This window comes from Panthera tigris, chromosome B2 (assembly GCF_018350195.1).
Source record: "Panthera tigris isolate Pti1 chromosome B2, P.tigris_Pti1_mat1.1, whole genome shotgun sequence".
In the NCBI taxonomy this organism is placed as follows: domain Eukaryota; kingdom Metazoa; phylum Chordata; class Mammalia; order Carnivora; family Felidae; genus Panthera; species Panthera tigris.
In genome coordinates, this window is record NC_056664.1 from 20171793 (window position 1) to 20190367 (window position 18575).

The window sequence follows — 18575 nt, forward strand, 5'->3', positions numbered from 1 at the left end:
AGAGAAGATGAAGGGCACACCTTTGTCTTCAGAAAATCTTCCTAGAAATCACACATCCCTAGAAACAGCACTTCTCACTTTTCACCGGCCAAAACCTAATCACATGACCACACCTGACTGTAGGAAAGGAAGGTATGCCCAGGTAAAAATAGAGCATAAAAAATAACACAGAAGGAAAAATAGATCTGGGGAGTCAGGCTCTGACACATTTCCAAAACTTTCTTCATTTGGAGTTCATTTATTCATGCATTGGACATTGAGTGCCCGGGACTGTAGTCTGGGGATACAAGGATGAGTAAGACAAGGAACTAAGTAAGACACACAGTCCAGAGAGAGGATAGCAAGTAATAATGCAGGCGGGGAACAGGGCTACCATGGAGATATTTGCCGAGTCCTACCTCTACCTGGCTGGGACAGGGAGGAGGGCTTCATGCCTAACAGCAGGCTTAAGATAATACTTGAAAGACCAGTAAAGGTTAATACAGCCATGTCAAGATTATTCATGGTCTTACCCAGACATGACCAGTAGTATTAGGATATTAGCTTACTTTATCCTTTAGCTTACTACTTTCATTTGTTTATTTATTTTTAATATAATTTATTGTCAAAGTGGCTAACATAACAGTGTGTTCAGTGTGCTCTTGGTTTTGGGGGTAGATTCCCATGGTTCACCGCTTACATACAACGCCCAGTGGTCATCCCAACAAGTGCCCTGCTCAATGCCCATCACCCATCTTCCCCTCTATCCCACCCCCCATCAAACCTCAGTGTGTTCTCTGCATTTAAGAGTCTTTTATGGTTTGCCTCCCTCCCTCTCTGTAACTATTTTTTTCTCCTTCCCTTTCCCCATGGTCTTCTGTTAAGCTTCTCAAGTTCCACGTATGAGTGAAAGCAGATAGCACTCCTAGGAATTTAGCTTACTACTTTTAAAGAATAATACCTGTTGTACCTAATCATAGCTTCCTCGTGAAAGCCTTTCTTTCCTGCCAGACTAAGCATCTCTAAGGGATTGACATGCCTCCCTAGTGTCGTGGCCTTTATCAAGTACTCATTACAGTTGTACTTTAACATTTAACTGTATGATTTAATGTCTCTACCCTCTACCAGACTGTTAACTCCATAACCCCAGCAGCAGCTTTCTGTTTGTTTTTTGGTTTCTGTTGTTTTCTTAGCGTGTCATGTAGATCTCGGCACATAGCAGGCTTAGTTAATATTTGTTGAAATGATTTCCAAAATATTCTAAAAGATAGATATTAGTGGGCACATTCTAAAGCAACCTTTTTTTCTCCCTACAGTGACAACCGGAAGAAAAGCAATGACTATCGTACTTTCATTTATGTTCTTCTCCAAACCATTCACATTTCAGTAAGTAGTTTGTAATTCAACAAACTGCAAGGTACTTGCAGGTACCTGGTTTCACATTTCATATTTCCTTAATTTCTTTATAAAGAATCAGTTTTATCTGGAGCCATACTTTATTGACGTCTCTTCTGCTACTTCAGAAATGCATGTAATTATTTTGAAGAAATCATGTTGTACACTTGAACTGCCTAACTGGAGTTCCAGTGCTAGCATGACCCTGTTTCCAGTATAAGTGAACGTGAGTGATGTCTTGAGATGAAGGGATTCTGCCTTGCCCTAGTACAAGAGTATAAATTATGTGTGTAATACATAAATTATTTACGTTATATATATACGTGGTTTTTAAAGTTACTAAGTTTAGGGGCGCCTGGGTGGCTTAGTCAGTTAAGTGCCCAACTTTGGTTCAGGTTATGGTCTCATGGTTCATGGGTTCGAGCCCTGCCTCGGGCTCTGTGCTGACAGCTCAAAACCTGGAGCCTGCTTCGGATTCTGTGTCTCCCTCTCTCTCTGCCCCTCCCCTGCTCACGCTGTCCCTCTCTGTCTCTCAAAAATAAACATTAAAACAAAAAAATAAATAAAGTTGTTTATTGTTCCCCTTTCCCACAAAAGATTTGAGGTAGAGATCTATTCTGTAAGTTTATTTAGTTTATGGCTTCTTATAAAGCATTTACTGTTTTCTTTACTGTCTGGTATACATTTAAAATTAGTATCCTTTCAATTTATGCTGCTTAGTAATTGAGAAGATTCAAACCTAGAAATTATCAATGTATAAGTTTAAAGTTAACCACAGATAAATTTCAGTTGGTGTATTTGTTTTCTGTATTTAGTTTCTCTTTGTGCATGTGCTAGGTATACATTATAGCAACCCATGTAATTCCCCTACTTTCTCAGGATGTGCCCCTTTTTACCTCTGTATGTCCCACCCAACTGGGATAACTGGGTAGATTGTTGAATTCCCAAGATGGCCACTGGCAGATTTACACATTCAGTGCTTAGACTCTTAAGACTATGGGTTAGGACATGGACTTGAATTTGCTACTATCCTCAAAATTCAAATGAACTATATTTAATATTTTGTAAAATATCTTCTCTGTACCTATACTTAACATAAATAATATGGAATTCTATCTAATCTGGTCTAAAAATACTATTTTTTTTTTTATTTTAGTGTCATGGTGGCCCTCCAATAACAAAATGTTTATTTTATTGCAGAATTATTGTTAACTCATCACCAAGTTCTGTGGTTAACAGTAAATCGTTACCTTGATACTAATATTTTTTCCTTCCTTCTTTTCTTAGGTATGTCTGGTCTGGTTTGTTAGTTGTCCTTGGTATATTTCTCAATGTTTACAGCAAAAATATGGATAAACTAAGACTACCAGCACTATATGATCTGATAAACAAAATAGTGGAAATGAGAAAGTCAAGGACGTTGGCACAAACCGTATAGTGAGTGATTTATCCTGTTTAAAACAGAACTCTAAGGGAGTAATCATCAAGTAATTAACTTTCCAAAGGGATTATAAAAACCAAAGGATCTGAAGGCATGCTACCCATTTGTGATGGGTCACCTACGAAGTCAGCCTTTTCTTCAGGATACTTGTTTAACCGTTTGACTTCTGAAGCAATCAAGAGAGCCACATCTGGCACGCCTTAGAATCAAATGTCAGTGTGAAGGACTGACATTTCTTAGCAACCTGTTGAGAATTTCACTGGAAATGGACCATGTTGCAAAACTAATTGGATATCATTATGACATATCAAAGAAATTGATATAATAATATCAATTAATAGATTGTTTTGTTTTCATTCCATTTTGGTGGTGTTATTTAAATGATTCTCTGTTATAAGAGTGAACTGATGATTTAAAGTCTAGAAAGAATAACTTCATTATAAATAAAAATTATTCTGTGATTTTTTTAAATAAATGTGTTATTAGAATTTTGTTATGAAGAGGGAAGTGAAGGTTGGAGTAAGTCTTTACAGAAACTTTAAAACTTAGGCTTTTCTCCGATAATTTAGTAGGAGTATCTGTTAGAGGAAACGTGCTTTAAGTTTTCTGTGAAATATAGACAGCATAATAAAAGGAGTCATCCTGCAACCTGTAAGTATGTGTCGCAGAAAAAATTGCTACTATTCATCAAAGAAGTGCTAAAAGATTTAATGATTTGGATTTTTTAATTGAAGAGAAAATAATGCATGCCTTAAGTTATAACAAAATAATAAAATCATAGTTTTTCTCATAAAAGTGAAATTTAATTTGGCAGCTTAAAGATTAAATAGGGTAAACATAAGAAACACAAGTAGATTTTACCAAATTTGTACAGTATCTTTTTGCACAGTTTTGAGTATAAGCTCGTAAAGATTTTGGCTCTTATTTTGTAGCAGTTGAGTTTTGGAATTGCTTCCACTGTATTAAAAAAATCCAATTAATCTTCATTTTCAGCATAAGTAATGCTAGTTAAAACAGCTTAGTTTCTGTGTTATTGGTAATATCACTTATATTTTGTGAGTATAATATACTTGGAATATTAATCTTGTTCTGAAAATTCCATTGTATTCTGATGGTAATTTTAACCTGTTATGTGCATATGTGGGTGTAACAGAGCCCGTGATAATTTAAGGGTCTAGCCATAAGGAATTCTGACTGAAAATCAGTTACATGTTAAAATACTGTGAGGGTATTTTTCCCCAAATGGTAATCATTTTTTAAGTTTTCGTATTTTAAAATGAAAGGAATGTTTATTTATATTTCATTATGCCTTCTTAAACTCTTAAGATGGTAAGGAAATTTGTGCCATTAAAAAAAATCAGTTTTCCCGAGTTCTTGATAAAAGATTATAATTTTAACTTTTCAAGGCATCCTTTTATGTACACGCTTTTCTAATTTTTTTTGTCTTTGCCTGTTAAGAATTCCTCACCCCACCCCCCAATTTTAAACAGTTGGGCACTGTTTAAAAATTGGTTTGCCAGCCTAACCCTTTTACTCCCATTTCCTTTTTTTACCTGCTATCAGATGGAAGCAAACTTCATCTCACTTATTTGTGTCCCTGGAGTACCCTTAGTGAATAGTTTGAAATACAGAATACTTTTCTATGGTGAAGGAAATCAATATTTGAATGTATACTTTGTGTCAGGTTTTCTAATAGCATTCGTAAATATTATGTGATCCCAACAACCCACGTATAAGTAATATAATTAATAAAGGAATTAAAAATAATAATTACTAAAATCACTAAAATTTAAGTGCTTATTAGGTGCCAGGCACTATTTTAAGTGAAATACTCAACAGTTTATTTAATCCTCACAACAGCTCTATGAGGGCAAGTATTATCCTCATTTTACAGATGAGGAAGCTGTGACCAGAGAGATTTGGTGACATTTCTCACCTAGAAAGAACCAAAGCTAGAAAGAACCAGAGCTATCTGTCAAGCAGCCAAGTCCCACAGTAAGGCTCTTAGCCATGTTGCCTCTCTAAGTAGATGTGATGGTTTATGTTCATGTTTTGCAAATACAGAGGTTGAGGACCAGGGTAAGTACTCACTAGCTCACAGTTAATTGGATTTCAAGCCCCTTTCCATCATACCCCAAAGCATATTTTCTGTACCCCACTATGAGCATTTAGGTAATAAGTAACGTAATGATGAAATTTTTTTTTTTTTTTTTTTTTTTTGAAGGAGAGCATGAGCACGAGCAGGGGAGGGGCAGAGAGAGAGGGAGAGAGAGAGATTCTCAAGCACACTCAGCACGGGGCCTGATGCGGGGCTCAAACTCACAAGCCATGAGATCATGACCTGAGCTGAGATCAAGAGTCGGACGCTTAACCGACTGAGCCACCCAGGCGCCCCAATGATAGAATATTTTTTAGTAAAGAATTTGTGAGACATACTTTAATGAATAGGCAAAGATGATTTGATTGGACCGTTAGTTTGGTGCAGATAGATGTATTTGTTTTAAGCAGTATGTAAATATAGATTGTTTCCTCAGCTGTATTCAAATTAGGTGCCTATCACATAGTTAGCACTCAGTAAATACCTGTGTTATCCAAGACTAGTCCTCAAAGAATACCATGAGGCCAAAAACTATATTGGATAATATATGTTCTGAATTCTTCCAGCAATGTCCCTCTTTTTAGCATAATAGTCAGTGCAGCAACAAAATAATAGAAGAATCTGGCCAACTCATGTGGATCACTCTATTCGATCTTACGTACAGGTAAGCCAGCCTAGCCAGAATCCTTAGTAAGGCCAACTTATATGATGAAGTTGGCTGGCCTTTCCTTGGTTCCTGGTAGGGAGTTTCCAGTCTTTGGGATTTCCCAAGTGATGGGCATGTCTTTGATATTCATGGTAGGTCCCTAAATAGTTCCAGAGTAGGGGCTGACCATGTTAGAATGACTAACCATGTAACTGTCTATGGAGTTGGCGTTTTGAGCCACATCATACCAGCCCGACCTCCAAGGATGGCAGAGGATTTGGGACTTCAGTTCAGGTGTATAGCCAATGATTCAGTCAATCATGGCCATGCGGTGAGGCTCAATAAACATTATCCCTGAAAGCTTGGGAGAGTTTCTCAGATTGGAGATGCACGACGTGGATGTACCAGGAGGGAGACAGGAGGATGTGCCAGAGGACTTGGAAGCTTAGTGTCTGTCACCCTCCCAGACCTTGCCCCAAGGATTTCTTCTTTGGTCTGGTCCTGATTTGTAACTTTGTAACAAAACAAACATAGGAAGTATAGCACTTCCTTGAGTTCTGCGAGTTGTTCTGGCACATTCTCGAACCTGAGGGGATAGTGGGAACTGCCGAGTTTGTACCCAGTGGGTAACAAGTGCAAGTGGCCTTAGGATCCTAGGGCTTGCAGCTGGTGTCTGAACTGAGGGAAGTCTTGTGGAGACTGCCTGTGAAATGACCTAATCTGGGTTGTTACAATTCCATTGTGGGCTTTATTGCTGAACAAATGCTTGTAAATAACTATTAGCATTCTCTGCCCTATTCTCAAAGCCTCTTGAGTTTTCTCAAGTGATTTTCATCTTCAGCCCACTTTACATCCTAGATTCCTCCTTGATCAAAGAGCATAGAGTTCTAGTAAAATTTGACCAATATTTGGTCAATAGGGCTTAACATAATGAATAGGGCCAACAAATAATAGGGCTTAACATAATGAAAATATTTTTGCATTCCAATATCACGTTTGTCCTTTAAGCTACGGTTTTCCAATTACCAAGTTATGCCCAGAATGCTCAAAACCTTTGTATGCTTTCTTCCTAATTAAGCACATGACCTTTTTTTTCCCATTGTGTGTTTGAGCAAAAACATTTTCTCCTGTTTTTACTTACTCTGCTTTTTACGTGTCCCTATTGAATGTCCTCGTTCTTGCCCATGGGGCCAACCATCTTAACCTTTTTAACAGATTGTGTAGCATCACTGACTTGACTACTCTTATTTTTACTTTAACATACTTTCCTCTTCCATTCTCACTGGCTAGATATGAGCCAGGCATTATACTAGATGCTGAGGATGAGGAAAATAATCAAATAAACCCTAACTCTTAAGGAGCACCTATTCTATAGAGAAGATTTGCTGTGATCGCTACGTAAAAATACATAAACTTCCTGTCACAGAGTAGCTTATTAGCCTTAAGTTTTCAAAGAACGCCCCAAGGTGGTAGTGCTTCTAAAAGTTATATGTGCACGTAAGTCACCAGAGGATCTTCTTTTAAAAGATTTTAATTTAATAGGGTTGTTTTGGGGCTGAGACTTTGCTCTAACAAGATGCTGATGCTTTGGTCTTTGGACCACACTTGAGTATCAAAGCCTTAGAATACCAGATCTGTGTCCTGCTCTTGGCGTCCAGACATCTTAAGCTATTTGAATAGCTTCCACCTCATTCCCTTCCATTTGCTTTTCAAACTTCCCATTCTGTGGGACCTACCTCACACTATGTAACATCTCTAGGTCTCTTTGTTCAAACTGAACAAAAATCTTACCATGTTGCAGAGTTGCTAGCGTAAGTAAAAAGAGTTCTTTAATCAGTGTAGGTGTATGAAAGATTTAATATTCATTACTTTCTCCATAAATGTGGCTTTTTTTTTTAAATCTTCACGAAACTAAGATAAACCCATAATTTCCTACCAGTCATGGTCTGTTGTTTTAATTTCATGGCATGTAGTTAGAATCCCTTTTACGCTATTTTGTAGTGACATTATGAAGAAAATGTTCACTTCAGTGATTTACTCCGGCTTCAGAATGAACTGTATTATAAGGGGTTCAGGAAGTAGGACTTAACACTTAAGGGATTCTTCTGAGACTTTAATCACAAAAATGTGTTTTATTAAATATCTTAATCCTATGATACCCCCAAATGTCTAAAACATTTCCATTTTCATCAGGTTCACACAATTGATACGATTTAAATAGGTGAAATAGGTAAAGTGTGGATAATTATCACAATAGATAATGATAGAAATGAGACTTTGGAGTCTGATTATTAGAGATTTCCTTACAGTACTCACCTTCCATGTTTTCTCCTAATGCCAGTCACAATGAAAGGACTAAAAAGCATATTTCTGACTCGACAGAAAATGAACATGTGGGAATTCATTTTTTTATATGTTATGAAAAATTGTCCGTTAATATATATCCTATTTTTAATTGTGTAGGATTTGTACGTGTGTGTATACCCAGAGATGACTCATAAAGGTGGGTGATTATCTTTTCTCTAGTTTCTAACTACATATTAATTGACATGATGTTAATCTGCAATATATGTGCTAATCTCAGGACTGTTTTGGTATTTGGGTACCTCTCATGAAATGAAAAGTTGATTGAAATGTCTGCCCTTACGAAGGTTTGATCTAATAGGATGGGGTGGGGCTGGGGGTAATTTCCTGTAAAATACCTACAAACACATCCACAGCCAGTTCAAGCCTATCTTTAAACCACTAGGGATTATTGGAGGATCTAGGAGAGGCTCGCACCAGAGGAGTGCGGTGCCCCTGGGGACACAGGTTGGCTCATGGAGCTAGTGCACAGTTAACGGGACTAGTTCAAATGTGCCTACATTAGCTGACAGTCAAACACTGAATAAAGAAGCTCCTTATTTTTTTTTTTCTTTAAGGTTTATTTATTTTTGAGAGAGAGAGAGCCCGTGCACACCAAGTGGGGGAAGGGTGAAGAGAGAAGGGCAAAAAGATCTTCAGAAGATCTGAAGCAGGCTCTGCACAGACAGCAGAGAACCTAATGTAGGGCTCGAACTCACGAGCTGTGAGATCAGGACCTGAGCCGAAGTCAGGCACTTAACCAACTGAGCCAGCCAGGTGCCTGGAGGAACTCATTCTTTAAGATCCCAGCTACTCGGATTCTCAAACTTAATCTTACTAAACATATATTTAATTATTCATTCAATTCTCGGCAGTCAGCCATTCTCATAAAACTGAGCCATGGGTAGTTTTGTTTTTGTTTTTGTTTTTGTTTTTGTTTTTTCCCTTAATTCTCAGGGCTTATCTATTTACAAAATTTCTAAGAAGACCTGATAGTTTTTTGTTTTTGTTTTGTTTTTATTTTTGTTTTTGTTTTTGTTTTCTTTTCTTTCCCTCAAGGACTCCTAAGAGATGCCAATTCTACTTTTGCCTCACATATCCCTGAGCTGTTCTTTCATGGTTTCCAACTCTTTATTCTTTCTTGCTGCTTCTAGGAGAGTTTCTCAGTCTGATCTTTCTGCTTGTTCTTCATCCCTTCAACCTACTATTTATCCCATTCAGTGTAGTGTCATTTTTTTATATCCCAGTTATTACATATTCATACCTAATATGTCCACTTGGATTCTTCTAATGATTTCTTGGTTCTGCTTTATGTTAACAATATTTTCCCTTATTATGGTTACCATGGTTATTTTAATTTCCTGGATTCTCCATCCTAATCATTCTGTTTCTGATGATAGATGTTTTTTAAGTTGGTGGTCTTTTACTAATTATACACCTTTGTGTAGGCATTGGCCGTTCAGCCCAGCCTCCTCGCTGCCTGCTATAACACATTCCCCCACATACCTGGCTCCCACACACACCAGGCCCCTCCCACACTATGCTCTCTGGCACCGTGCTCCTCCTCCATACACCGTCCCCTAGGCACATTGCACTCCTTTCTCCACGCTGCAAGGCTTGAGACTGTCTTGGCCTCCCCAGGACATCTCACTTTTCTGTTTTTCTAGAATCCATATGTCTGTCTCCCTATCTGCCTTTCTCTCTCTTCAATAATTTCTCTGGGGTGGTTTTAGAAGAAGCCAGCAGCCTGTGCTAGTTCACCATTTGATAGGAGCTGAAATTAATTAAAAAGGAAGCTCTCTCAATTCTGTCTCTCAGTGATTCACACTAATGATTCTCTGATTTGCCATTCCAACCCCTATAAGTAATAGTTTGCTGGCTGCTATTTTGATTCAGTGTATTTTACAAATACTGGTTCATTTAAATTGGTAAAAATTCAAATTTAAGCAGTAAGATTTATAATATTCAACCACTTGAAAGATTTCACATCTTTTGAAAGGAAAATTAAGTAATGGAAACATAAAATAGAATTCAGTCATTACAATAAACTTAAATTTTATATTATAGTTAATTAGATGAGATTTTTTTAATTAATTAATTTATTTGGGGGGCAGGGTGGCAGAGAGAGAGGGAGAAAGAGTATTCCAAGCAGGCTCTGCACTGTCAGTGCAGAGCCCAACACGGGGCTCAAATTCACCAACTGCAAGATTATGACTTGAGCCAAAATCAAGAGTCAGAAGCTTAACTGACTGAGCCACCCAGGTGCCTGAAGATTATTTTAATACATCTGCATAATTACTTGAGATTGAAAAACTTCACTACACTTAAAGCTTTAATTTTGAGATGATACTTATTCATATACCTTATAAAATTCTCCAATTGTGCTGTTGTCTAATGCACAGCGAAGTAATCATCACTTGTACAAAATTCTATGAACAGAAAAGGCAAAAATGATTTCTGTTGTGCAGACATGGAAACGGGCCTTGGCAAGACAAATGTGGCTAAAGTTCACATGTAGTAAAGAGGCAAAATGAAACCACACCCAGTGTCTTTCACTCTGTATCCTAATACCTGTCTGATAACCCACGATTCCTGAACCTCCACTCTTTCTAGCCACCACAACACCACATTCAGATTGGCATCCTCTCCATTGTTCCTGTGGTCTGTCAAAGGACTTAATGCTGCCTTCTTTCTCTGTCCCACTTACACCGAGCAAGACTTTTTCCAAGGAAGGGATTTTATGGACAATTCTGCTTGTGTATTACCTATTAACACATCTCAGGAGACTGGCCACTTCAGCCAGGTTTTAAGAGAGATACCCAGACAGTGGTGAAAGAAGGGATTTTCTGCCTTGTGTCCCTGAGCAGGTAAATCCATATATGCATCAGTGAGATTTTACAGGTAGGCACTTAGGGTAGGCTACCAGCAGGTAATGGAACCCAACCAGAGGAGAAGTTTTAGGGACAAGTGGAGGTGGGGAATAGAATTAAAGGATGAGTCAAGGGAGCCTGGGTGGCTCAGTCGGTTGAGCATCCAACTCTTAATTTCAGCCCAGGTCATGATCTTGTGATCATGAGATTCTCTCTTTCCCCCACCCTCAAAAAAAAAAGAAAAGAGAAGAGAAGAAAAGAAAGAGAAAGAAAGAAAAAGAAAAAGGGAGAAAGAAAGAAGGAAGAAAAGAAAGAAGAAAGAGGAAAGGAAGGAAGAAAAAGAAAGAGAGGAAAGGAGAGAAACAAGAAGGAAGGAAGGAAGGAAGGAAGGAAGGAAGGAAGGAAGGAAGGAAGGAAGGAAGAAAAGACTAGTCAGAATGTGAGTTTCAGCAGAAATGCTAAGTACAGAGCTAAAGTGTGGTCAAGGTTGAGAAGACATCACTGGAACAGAACACATGGCAGAAGCTTAATCACAAGGGAAAAAATAGAAAGTGTAGGTGCCAGGGTCAGAGGAAAATGAAATGGGATCTGGCTTGCTAAGCTGTGAACTCCAAGGTCTATTTGCCTCCCCCAGTAAGAGATCCAGAAGGGACTAAACGTAAAGATTAAAGGTCATCCACCATGGGAATTTCAAAAATATGGCCTGTAAGAGCAAGATCAGAAGTTATGCTTAATGATTTTGTGTGACTCTTCTAGGTTAGGTCAAGACAGTGTTACCACCATAAGAAAGGGGGAGAATCTAGAATTAGGACTCAATACTCCTGAATTAGTGTCAGTAATGTGATGAGAGTTAACATAAATTGCTTGATTTTACTGTATTTTATTTGCTGCTTTGAAAAAGGGATGATTAAAAACACGTTCACCACAGAAGTGAGATTTCTTTCTTACGATAGTTTTGTTAATAAGTGGTATATAATTTGAAATTATAATATTCAAAATTCAAATTACATGATCTGAGCTTTTCTAAGCATACAGCTTCAATAGTATTATGATTTGACGATTATCTTCCAAATAGACATGAATATTCAAATGAGGTGGCTATAATGTCAGAAGGCTTCATTATAACTGCATGAACACAGACTTTTCCTGGAGAGCAGAGATGGTCATATTCTATTCATGTTCTATTTTAAAGTGACATTGACTCAAATTAATAGTGCCATCTGAACTAACTGACTTTTCCGAAAGGTTAATAAATAACAATCCATAGACCCACATGGCCCCTCCACTGAGAAGTATGAATTATCAGCAATTGTGATAAGCGATGAGAAAAAAGTAAGCTTTTCTTTTTTGTTTTTTGATGAGATCCATTGACCCAAATGTCACATTGCTTCATCCATTCAACAAATGTGTACTGAGCAATTTGAAAGGCTCTCAGAATATATATTAGGATATATATAAATCCCATAGCTCCTTCACTCAATTATCCTACAGGAGAGAGGCAGGCATAGAGTTATGGTATAATCATTTCTATAATGTGATAATAATTTCTATGATGTGAATACATATAAGTGTTCAGAAAGACTTTCGAAGAGGAAGTATTTAAGAGAATCCATATAAGAAATTATGAGGACATAAATAAGTACTTGGAAATTGGTGCTGGAGAGAATGAAACCAATATGAGAGATATGTAGGAGGTGATTAATACAGGGGGTGGAAGGAACAGAAGAATTCCAGGGTAACTTTTGAGGTTCCCTCTACAAAATAACTGACCAGTCAGTATAAAGTTCATGAGAAACAAAGATTTAGAAATTACCACAGGCTGAAGGAAACCCAGGAGACAGGATACCATCATGGTATCCTGGATTGGATGCCTGAACAGAAAAAAAAAAAAACAGTGGACAAACTGATGAAATCTGAATAAACTCTGTAGTTTAGTCAATTGTATCATACTAGTGTTAATTTCTGAGTTTGATAAGTGTTTTGTTTGATAAATACGTTAATACTGGAAGAAGCTGGATGAAGTGCATATGGGAGCTCTCTATAACTCTTCATTAAATCTGAAATTAATTCAAAATAAAACTTTAAAAATAGAAGGTTGTTATTCATCAAAAGATACCACTAAGAAAATAAAAATATAAACTGTGGAGTGTGACAGTGAATTGACCACACACATAACCAAAAAAGAACTTGTACGTAGGATATGAAGAGAGTCCCTTTAATGAACAAGAAAAAGGATAACCACACAAAAGCTGGGAAGAGACTTCAGGCATTTTACAAAAGAACATAGCCAAGTGGCCATCAACATATGAAAAGGTGCTCAACCTCAGGGAAATATATATTTAACCTCGATTGAAAATCTACAAATTTACCAGGAAGGATAAAATTAAAGAAGTCACAACTACTGCATATAGACAACCATGTGGAGAAAGAGGGCTTCTCATGCACTGCTGGTAGAAATATAAATTTATGCAACCATTTCAGAAAGCAACTTGTCAGTATATCTACAAAATTTGTATGCTTCCCCAGTGACCCAGAAATTCTACTCAAATGCACATACAACAGAAATGTAAGCACATGTGTATCCAAAGACACAAGAATATTCTGAGCAACATCATTTGTAAAAGCAGAAACTGAAAGCCACTCGGATACAGCAGCCACCTACAGTAGAATGGGAAACAAGACAAAAACAAAAACAAAACATGGTATATGCATATAAATGTAATGAAAATGGACAATAAGAATAAATTTCATATTAATGATGTTGGATGAAAAAACATAGTACAAAAGAAGAGAAATGTCTGATTCCATTTATACAAAGTTCCAAAAAAAAAAAAAAAAAAGACAAAGCAAAACTGGAATGTTTAAGGATGCATGTTTTGGTGGTAAAATTATCTAGGAAATCAAAGAAGTGATATGGACTTTGTGGGGCACCTGGGTGGCTCAGTCGGTTGAGTGTCTGACTTGACTCTTGATTTGGGCTCAGGTCATGATCCCAAGGTTGTAGGATCAAGACCTGTGTCCACTCTGAGCATGGAGCCTGCTTGAGATTCTCTGTCTCTCTGCCCCTCTCTCCCATCCCATACTCTCTTTCATAATAATAAAAGAAAAAAGAAAAGGAAAGGAAAAGAAAAGAAAAAAGAAAAGAAGAAAAGAAAAAAAAAAAAGAAAAGAAAAGAAAAGAAAAGAAAAGAAAATACTACATTTTGGGGGTACAGAAGGCAGGAGGAATGGCAGGAGGAGGTTCATAAGGTGCTTGGCAATTTTTTATTGTCCTGTGTGGTAATTTCACTACTGTGCCATTTCAGATAAAGCATCGAGCTGTATATTTTTTGGTACAGTTTTCTGTACGAGTATTACATTGCACAATTAAACAGTTCTCTAAAAGAGGAAAGGTGGGGGGGGGGAAGAACAGAGAATATATTCTTTAGAATATAAGATGACTCAACAGTTCTCTAAAAAATGGGAATCTTAGGGGTGCCTGGGTGGCTCAGTCGGTTAAGCAACTGACTTTGGCTCAGGTCATGATCTCACGGTTCGTGGGTTTGAGCCCCATGTTGGGCTCTGTGCTGACAGCTCAGAGCCTGGAGCCTGCTTCAGATTCTGTGTCTCCCTCTCTCTTCTCCTCCTCCAATTGTGCTCTGTCTCTCTCTCTCTCTCTCTCTCTCTCTCAAAAATAAATAAAATGTAAAAAAAAAAAAATTTTTTTAAATGGGGAATCTTAGACCAACCATGATTATTTCTATGTCTTAAGTCTCGTTTTCCTCTTTCAGTGAAAAGATCTATCCCTTCATTTTGGACTGAATCAGACATTTTTAATAAAACATAAAATTTTCTTTTCACAGTGCTTTCTCCTTCCTTATCAGAGTATCTTTAGCAAGCTAAAGGTCCTCCTGGAAAGAGTTGTTGTTCCTTAACGACAGCAGCTGATTAAATGGATGTAACTTACACACACATGCCTACCTTTAAATATGTGTTTATTTTTTAAACCTCCCTTCAAAGTCAGTATATTTGACTGGAAGGGATATATTCAGTCATTAAGATACTTTTTCATCACATATCGCATTAAGTGTTTTCCATTTAGAAGATAGATCTAAAACACTAGTTTATCATTCTTCTGTTTGCAATTTAAGTATAAAATCCTGCCAGTGTTGCATTCATTAGAATAAAACAGTCTTGGAAATTAAGCACTAATTTCCCCCTCAAATGGCCATTTCTGGGTTTTTTTTCTTTCTAATTACCACTGTAATGAAGTGGCCAGTATTGTGGTAGGAAGTGATTTCAAAGGCAGCAATTTCTTATTATGAATCATATACTTTATTTCTTCCCTAATGTGAGTCAACCCCAGTTATAGAAAATGCACGTGCAAACTCCCATCTCTGCTGAGACTAAAATCGTTTTGGAATAGCAAATCATACTTTCAGCTCAAAGAGTTAGGCTTTCAAACGTTCCACTAAAGCAAAGAGGAAGAAGAAAGCCATTATATTTTCGCTCTGGGATCATTTCTGATCACTCTAATCTATTGCACTCAGAAGCAGATTTTCAATATCTTAAAACACTGCTATGCTAATAACACATCTGGTAAGGCTAACTTGTATCAAAATAAATATGAGAAAATGCACCAAAAAAAGAGTGTTAAGTATGCACTCCATTCTTTGGTATTAGCACTATCAAATTTAAATGAGAGTGGCATCTAGAAATAGGTTAAGTGTGTCTATTTGAAAATAAACAGTGCTAAGCTTTGGACTCTCACAACTGAGATTTTTCTGATGGAAAAATATAGAATAATACTGACCATGACTGGACACCTGGTTGGCTCAGTTGGTTAACTGTCCAATGTTTGATTTTGACTCAGGTCACGATCCCTGGTTCATGAGATTGAGCCCCGTGTCAGGCTCTGCACCACGCGTGCAGCCTGGTTGGGATTCTCTCTCTCCCTCTCTCTCTCTCTGCCCCTCCCCCCATCCTGCTTGCTCACTCTTTCTCTCCAAATAAATAAATAAGCATTAAAAAAAATTATGATGGTAATTGCCTAGATTGTGCACCAGATTATTTTATCATTGCCACATGTTAGAAATTGATAAACTCTTACTGAACTGTCATACATAGCTGCTTGCAATATGGTAATGGATAAGAGAAATCAGTGTCCCTCATGGGCATTTCTGGGTCTATCTGGACCCTCATTTCTTCCCAAGGGTCTTTCATCTTCCTATAGCTTGAATACATTGATCAACAATGTATTCACTATAGGTTCATGGGAGTAGAAAATGCAACCTGGTCGGTCCTTGAAAACCCTCTACTGCTCACTAAAAAACATTCAACCTGTATTTACTATTTGTGCAAAATAATTTACATTTCACGAAGCTATTCTTTCTTTGTTTTAAGAAAACAGAGGTCTTGGGGTGCCTGGGTGGCTCATTTGGTTGAGCGTCTGACTTCGGCTCAGGTCATGATCTCGCAGTCCATGAGTTCAAGCCCCTCATCAGGCTCTGTGCTGACAGCTCGGAGCCTGGAGCCTGCTTCGGATACTGTGTCTCCCTCTCTCTTTGTCCCTCCCCCACTCATGCTCTGTCTCTGTCTCTCTCTCTCTGTCAACAATAAACATAAAAAGAAAAAGAAAAAGAAAGAAAGAAAGACAAAGAAAGAAAGAAAACAGAGGTCTGCCTAAAAAGAAAAGGCAATTTGAGCAATCCATGGCTCAAAAGATAATATTGGAGGACAACTACAGTGGCAGTAAAAAGATAAGTGGTTGAGGAGGAGGAGAGGGAAGGGAAGGATGAAGAGAGGAAACACAAAGGAAGCTATTCTGTGTGAAACTGTCATGTTGAGTACATGTCATTACACATCTGTCAAAACCCATAGAACTGGACATCACAGAGTGACACTTAATGCAAATTAAATGGACTCTAGTTCATAGGAGTATATCAATATTGGAACATTAATTGTAACAAATGTACCTCACTGTGGAAGGTTGTTAATAATAGAGAAACTATGTGTGGGGAGTTGGGGGTGAGAATGGGGGCATGGGAGGAAGAGTGGGGTGTGTATATGGAATACTTTTTACTACCCACTCATTTATTCTGTAAATCTAAAACTATACTGAAAAATAAAGCTATTATTTAATTTTTTAACATACGAAAGAAGACGGGAATGAAGAAGCAACCAAGGTAGACAAAAAATGGCCGAATCTCTTCCTGGAGATCTGGGAGTAAATCCACAGCTCCCCAAGCTTGCTTCAAGATGGTGTGAGTTACACATACAATTAAAAGACTTGAAAATATGAATAGATTTAAAAGAATAACAACTGTTTTGAAGTTTTGCAATGCCTGTATTCACCTGGACCATATCAGAAAAATAAAGAGAATGTCATTACATATTCATTAAGGTATTTTTTTCATTAAGGTATTTTAATAAAGTTTAGACATTCTAATTAAAAAAAAATTTGCTTGCTCACTGTGAAAAATTGGTGGTGGGGAGAACATAAAATAAAAAACAATTTTAAATGTTAAAAAAAAAAAAAAATATATATATATATATATATATATATATATATATATATATATATATATATATATATATAAACACTTGCTCAACAGATCCATAATGACAAGGACAGTGAAGGCAATGAAAGACCTAACAGCCCAGTACTAAGAGGTTTGGCGGAGAAGCAGTGTAAGCGAATAATTGGTTAAACAGCAAAGGGTGCTCAGATAGCTGCAAGTAATTCACTGCAGCTGAAACTCCGATTTCAATTAGGGTTAAGCTGCAGAGGGAGATGGGGAAGGCTTGAAGTTGGGTGTTGCCCTTTGGGAGTGGGAAGCCATTGTGGGCCTCACAGCAGGAAGCAACATGACTTAGCAGTGTGCCTGGTGGGGGGTGGGACAACCACATACGAGGTGATGTATCAGAATAATGCAGATTAGACCTCATGAAGGGATATACAGAGGAGGGGATGACTTTGAGAGATATAAAGCAGGCAGCACAGTAAGACAGTGGCAGCTTGGGTGGGAGGAGCCAAACACTTGAGACAGCTCCCATGTGCCATCTGTGACATGGGGAGTCTAGCAGGAACAGGGGAGGTTCAGAGCACAGCGTTGGGAAAGCACTGGATTTCTTGCGGGGCATGGTGAGATTTAGTTTTCTGTGGGTCATCTGGGCCTCCTTGTCCAAAAGGAAAGAAATGGGATTTATGCCAGTCAGAATGGTCTGTGCCAAAGATGAAGTCATCAGTCTACAGATGGTAGTGGAAACTGAATGCGTGAGATCACCTAGGAGATGTTACATACAGTGAGAGGGAACGTTGCCCAAGGACAGAACTCTGAGAAGCACCCACATCTCATGGAACAGCAGAGGGAGATGATCCCACCCAGGGCTCTGCAAAGAACTGGAAAGGAAGGGAGAACCAGTAAGCAAGAGGAAAAAAAAAAAAAAAAATGTTACTCTCTGGTGAAGAATGTTACCAAGTATTTTCCTTCAAGATGTTTTCTCATTGCTAGAATATTTTGAAAACTCACAAAAGAAAATAAAATTTTGTTCCATGTCTTCTAACTCTGAAATATTAAAAATATAGCTCCGTTGGGATGCACACAGACTGTTATATGTAAGTGATGAATCACTAAGTTCTACTCCTGAAATCATTATGACACTATATGTTAACTAACTTGGATGTCAAAAAGGTTTAAAACTTATTAAAAAATTAAAACATAGCTCAGTTAAATCAATCTAATTATAATGGAATGCCAAGTACGAATTAATTTAAAAAGTGTTGTATTCAACTTAACAGCACTAGTGACCAAGAGAGGAAAT

At 37.6% G+C, this 18575-nt stretch overlaps 1 protein-coding gene across 14 annotated transcripts in view; it reads left to right on the top strand.

Moving 5' to 3' along the window:
• Positions 1 to 17123, top strand: part of SLC35B3 (solute carrier family 35 member B3) — a 40125-nt gene extending 23002 nt beyond the window's left edge. For 10 of the 14 annotated variants that reach the window (XM_042985741.1, XM_042985745.1, XM_042985739.1 and 7 more), the window contains 2 exons: positions 1296 to 1365; positions 2662 to 4559. In XM_042985741.1, coding sequence (XP_042841675.1) covers positions 1296 to 1365; positions 2662 to 2812 — 221 coding nt within the window. In that variant the 3' untranslated portion in view covers positions 2813 to 4559. Of the gene's footprint in view, positions 1 to 1295; positions 1366 to 2661; positions 4560 to 8022; positions 8063 to 16910 lie in introns of those variants that run through there. The other 4 variants (XM_042985746.1, XM_042985747.1, XM_042985748.1 and 1 more) reach the window with 4 other exon arrangements.
• Positions 17124 to 18575: the final 1452 nt, after the last annotated feature.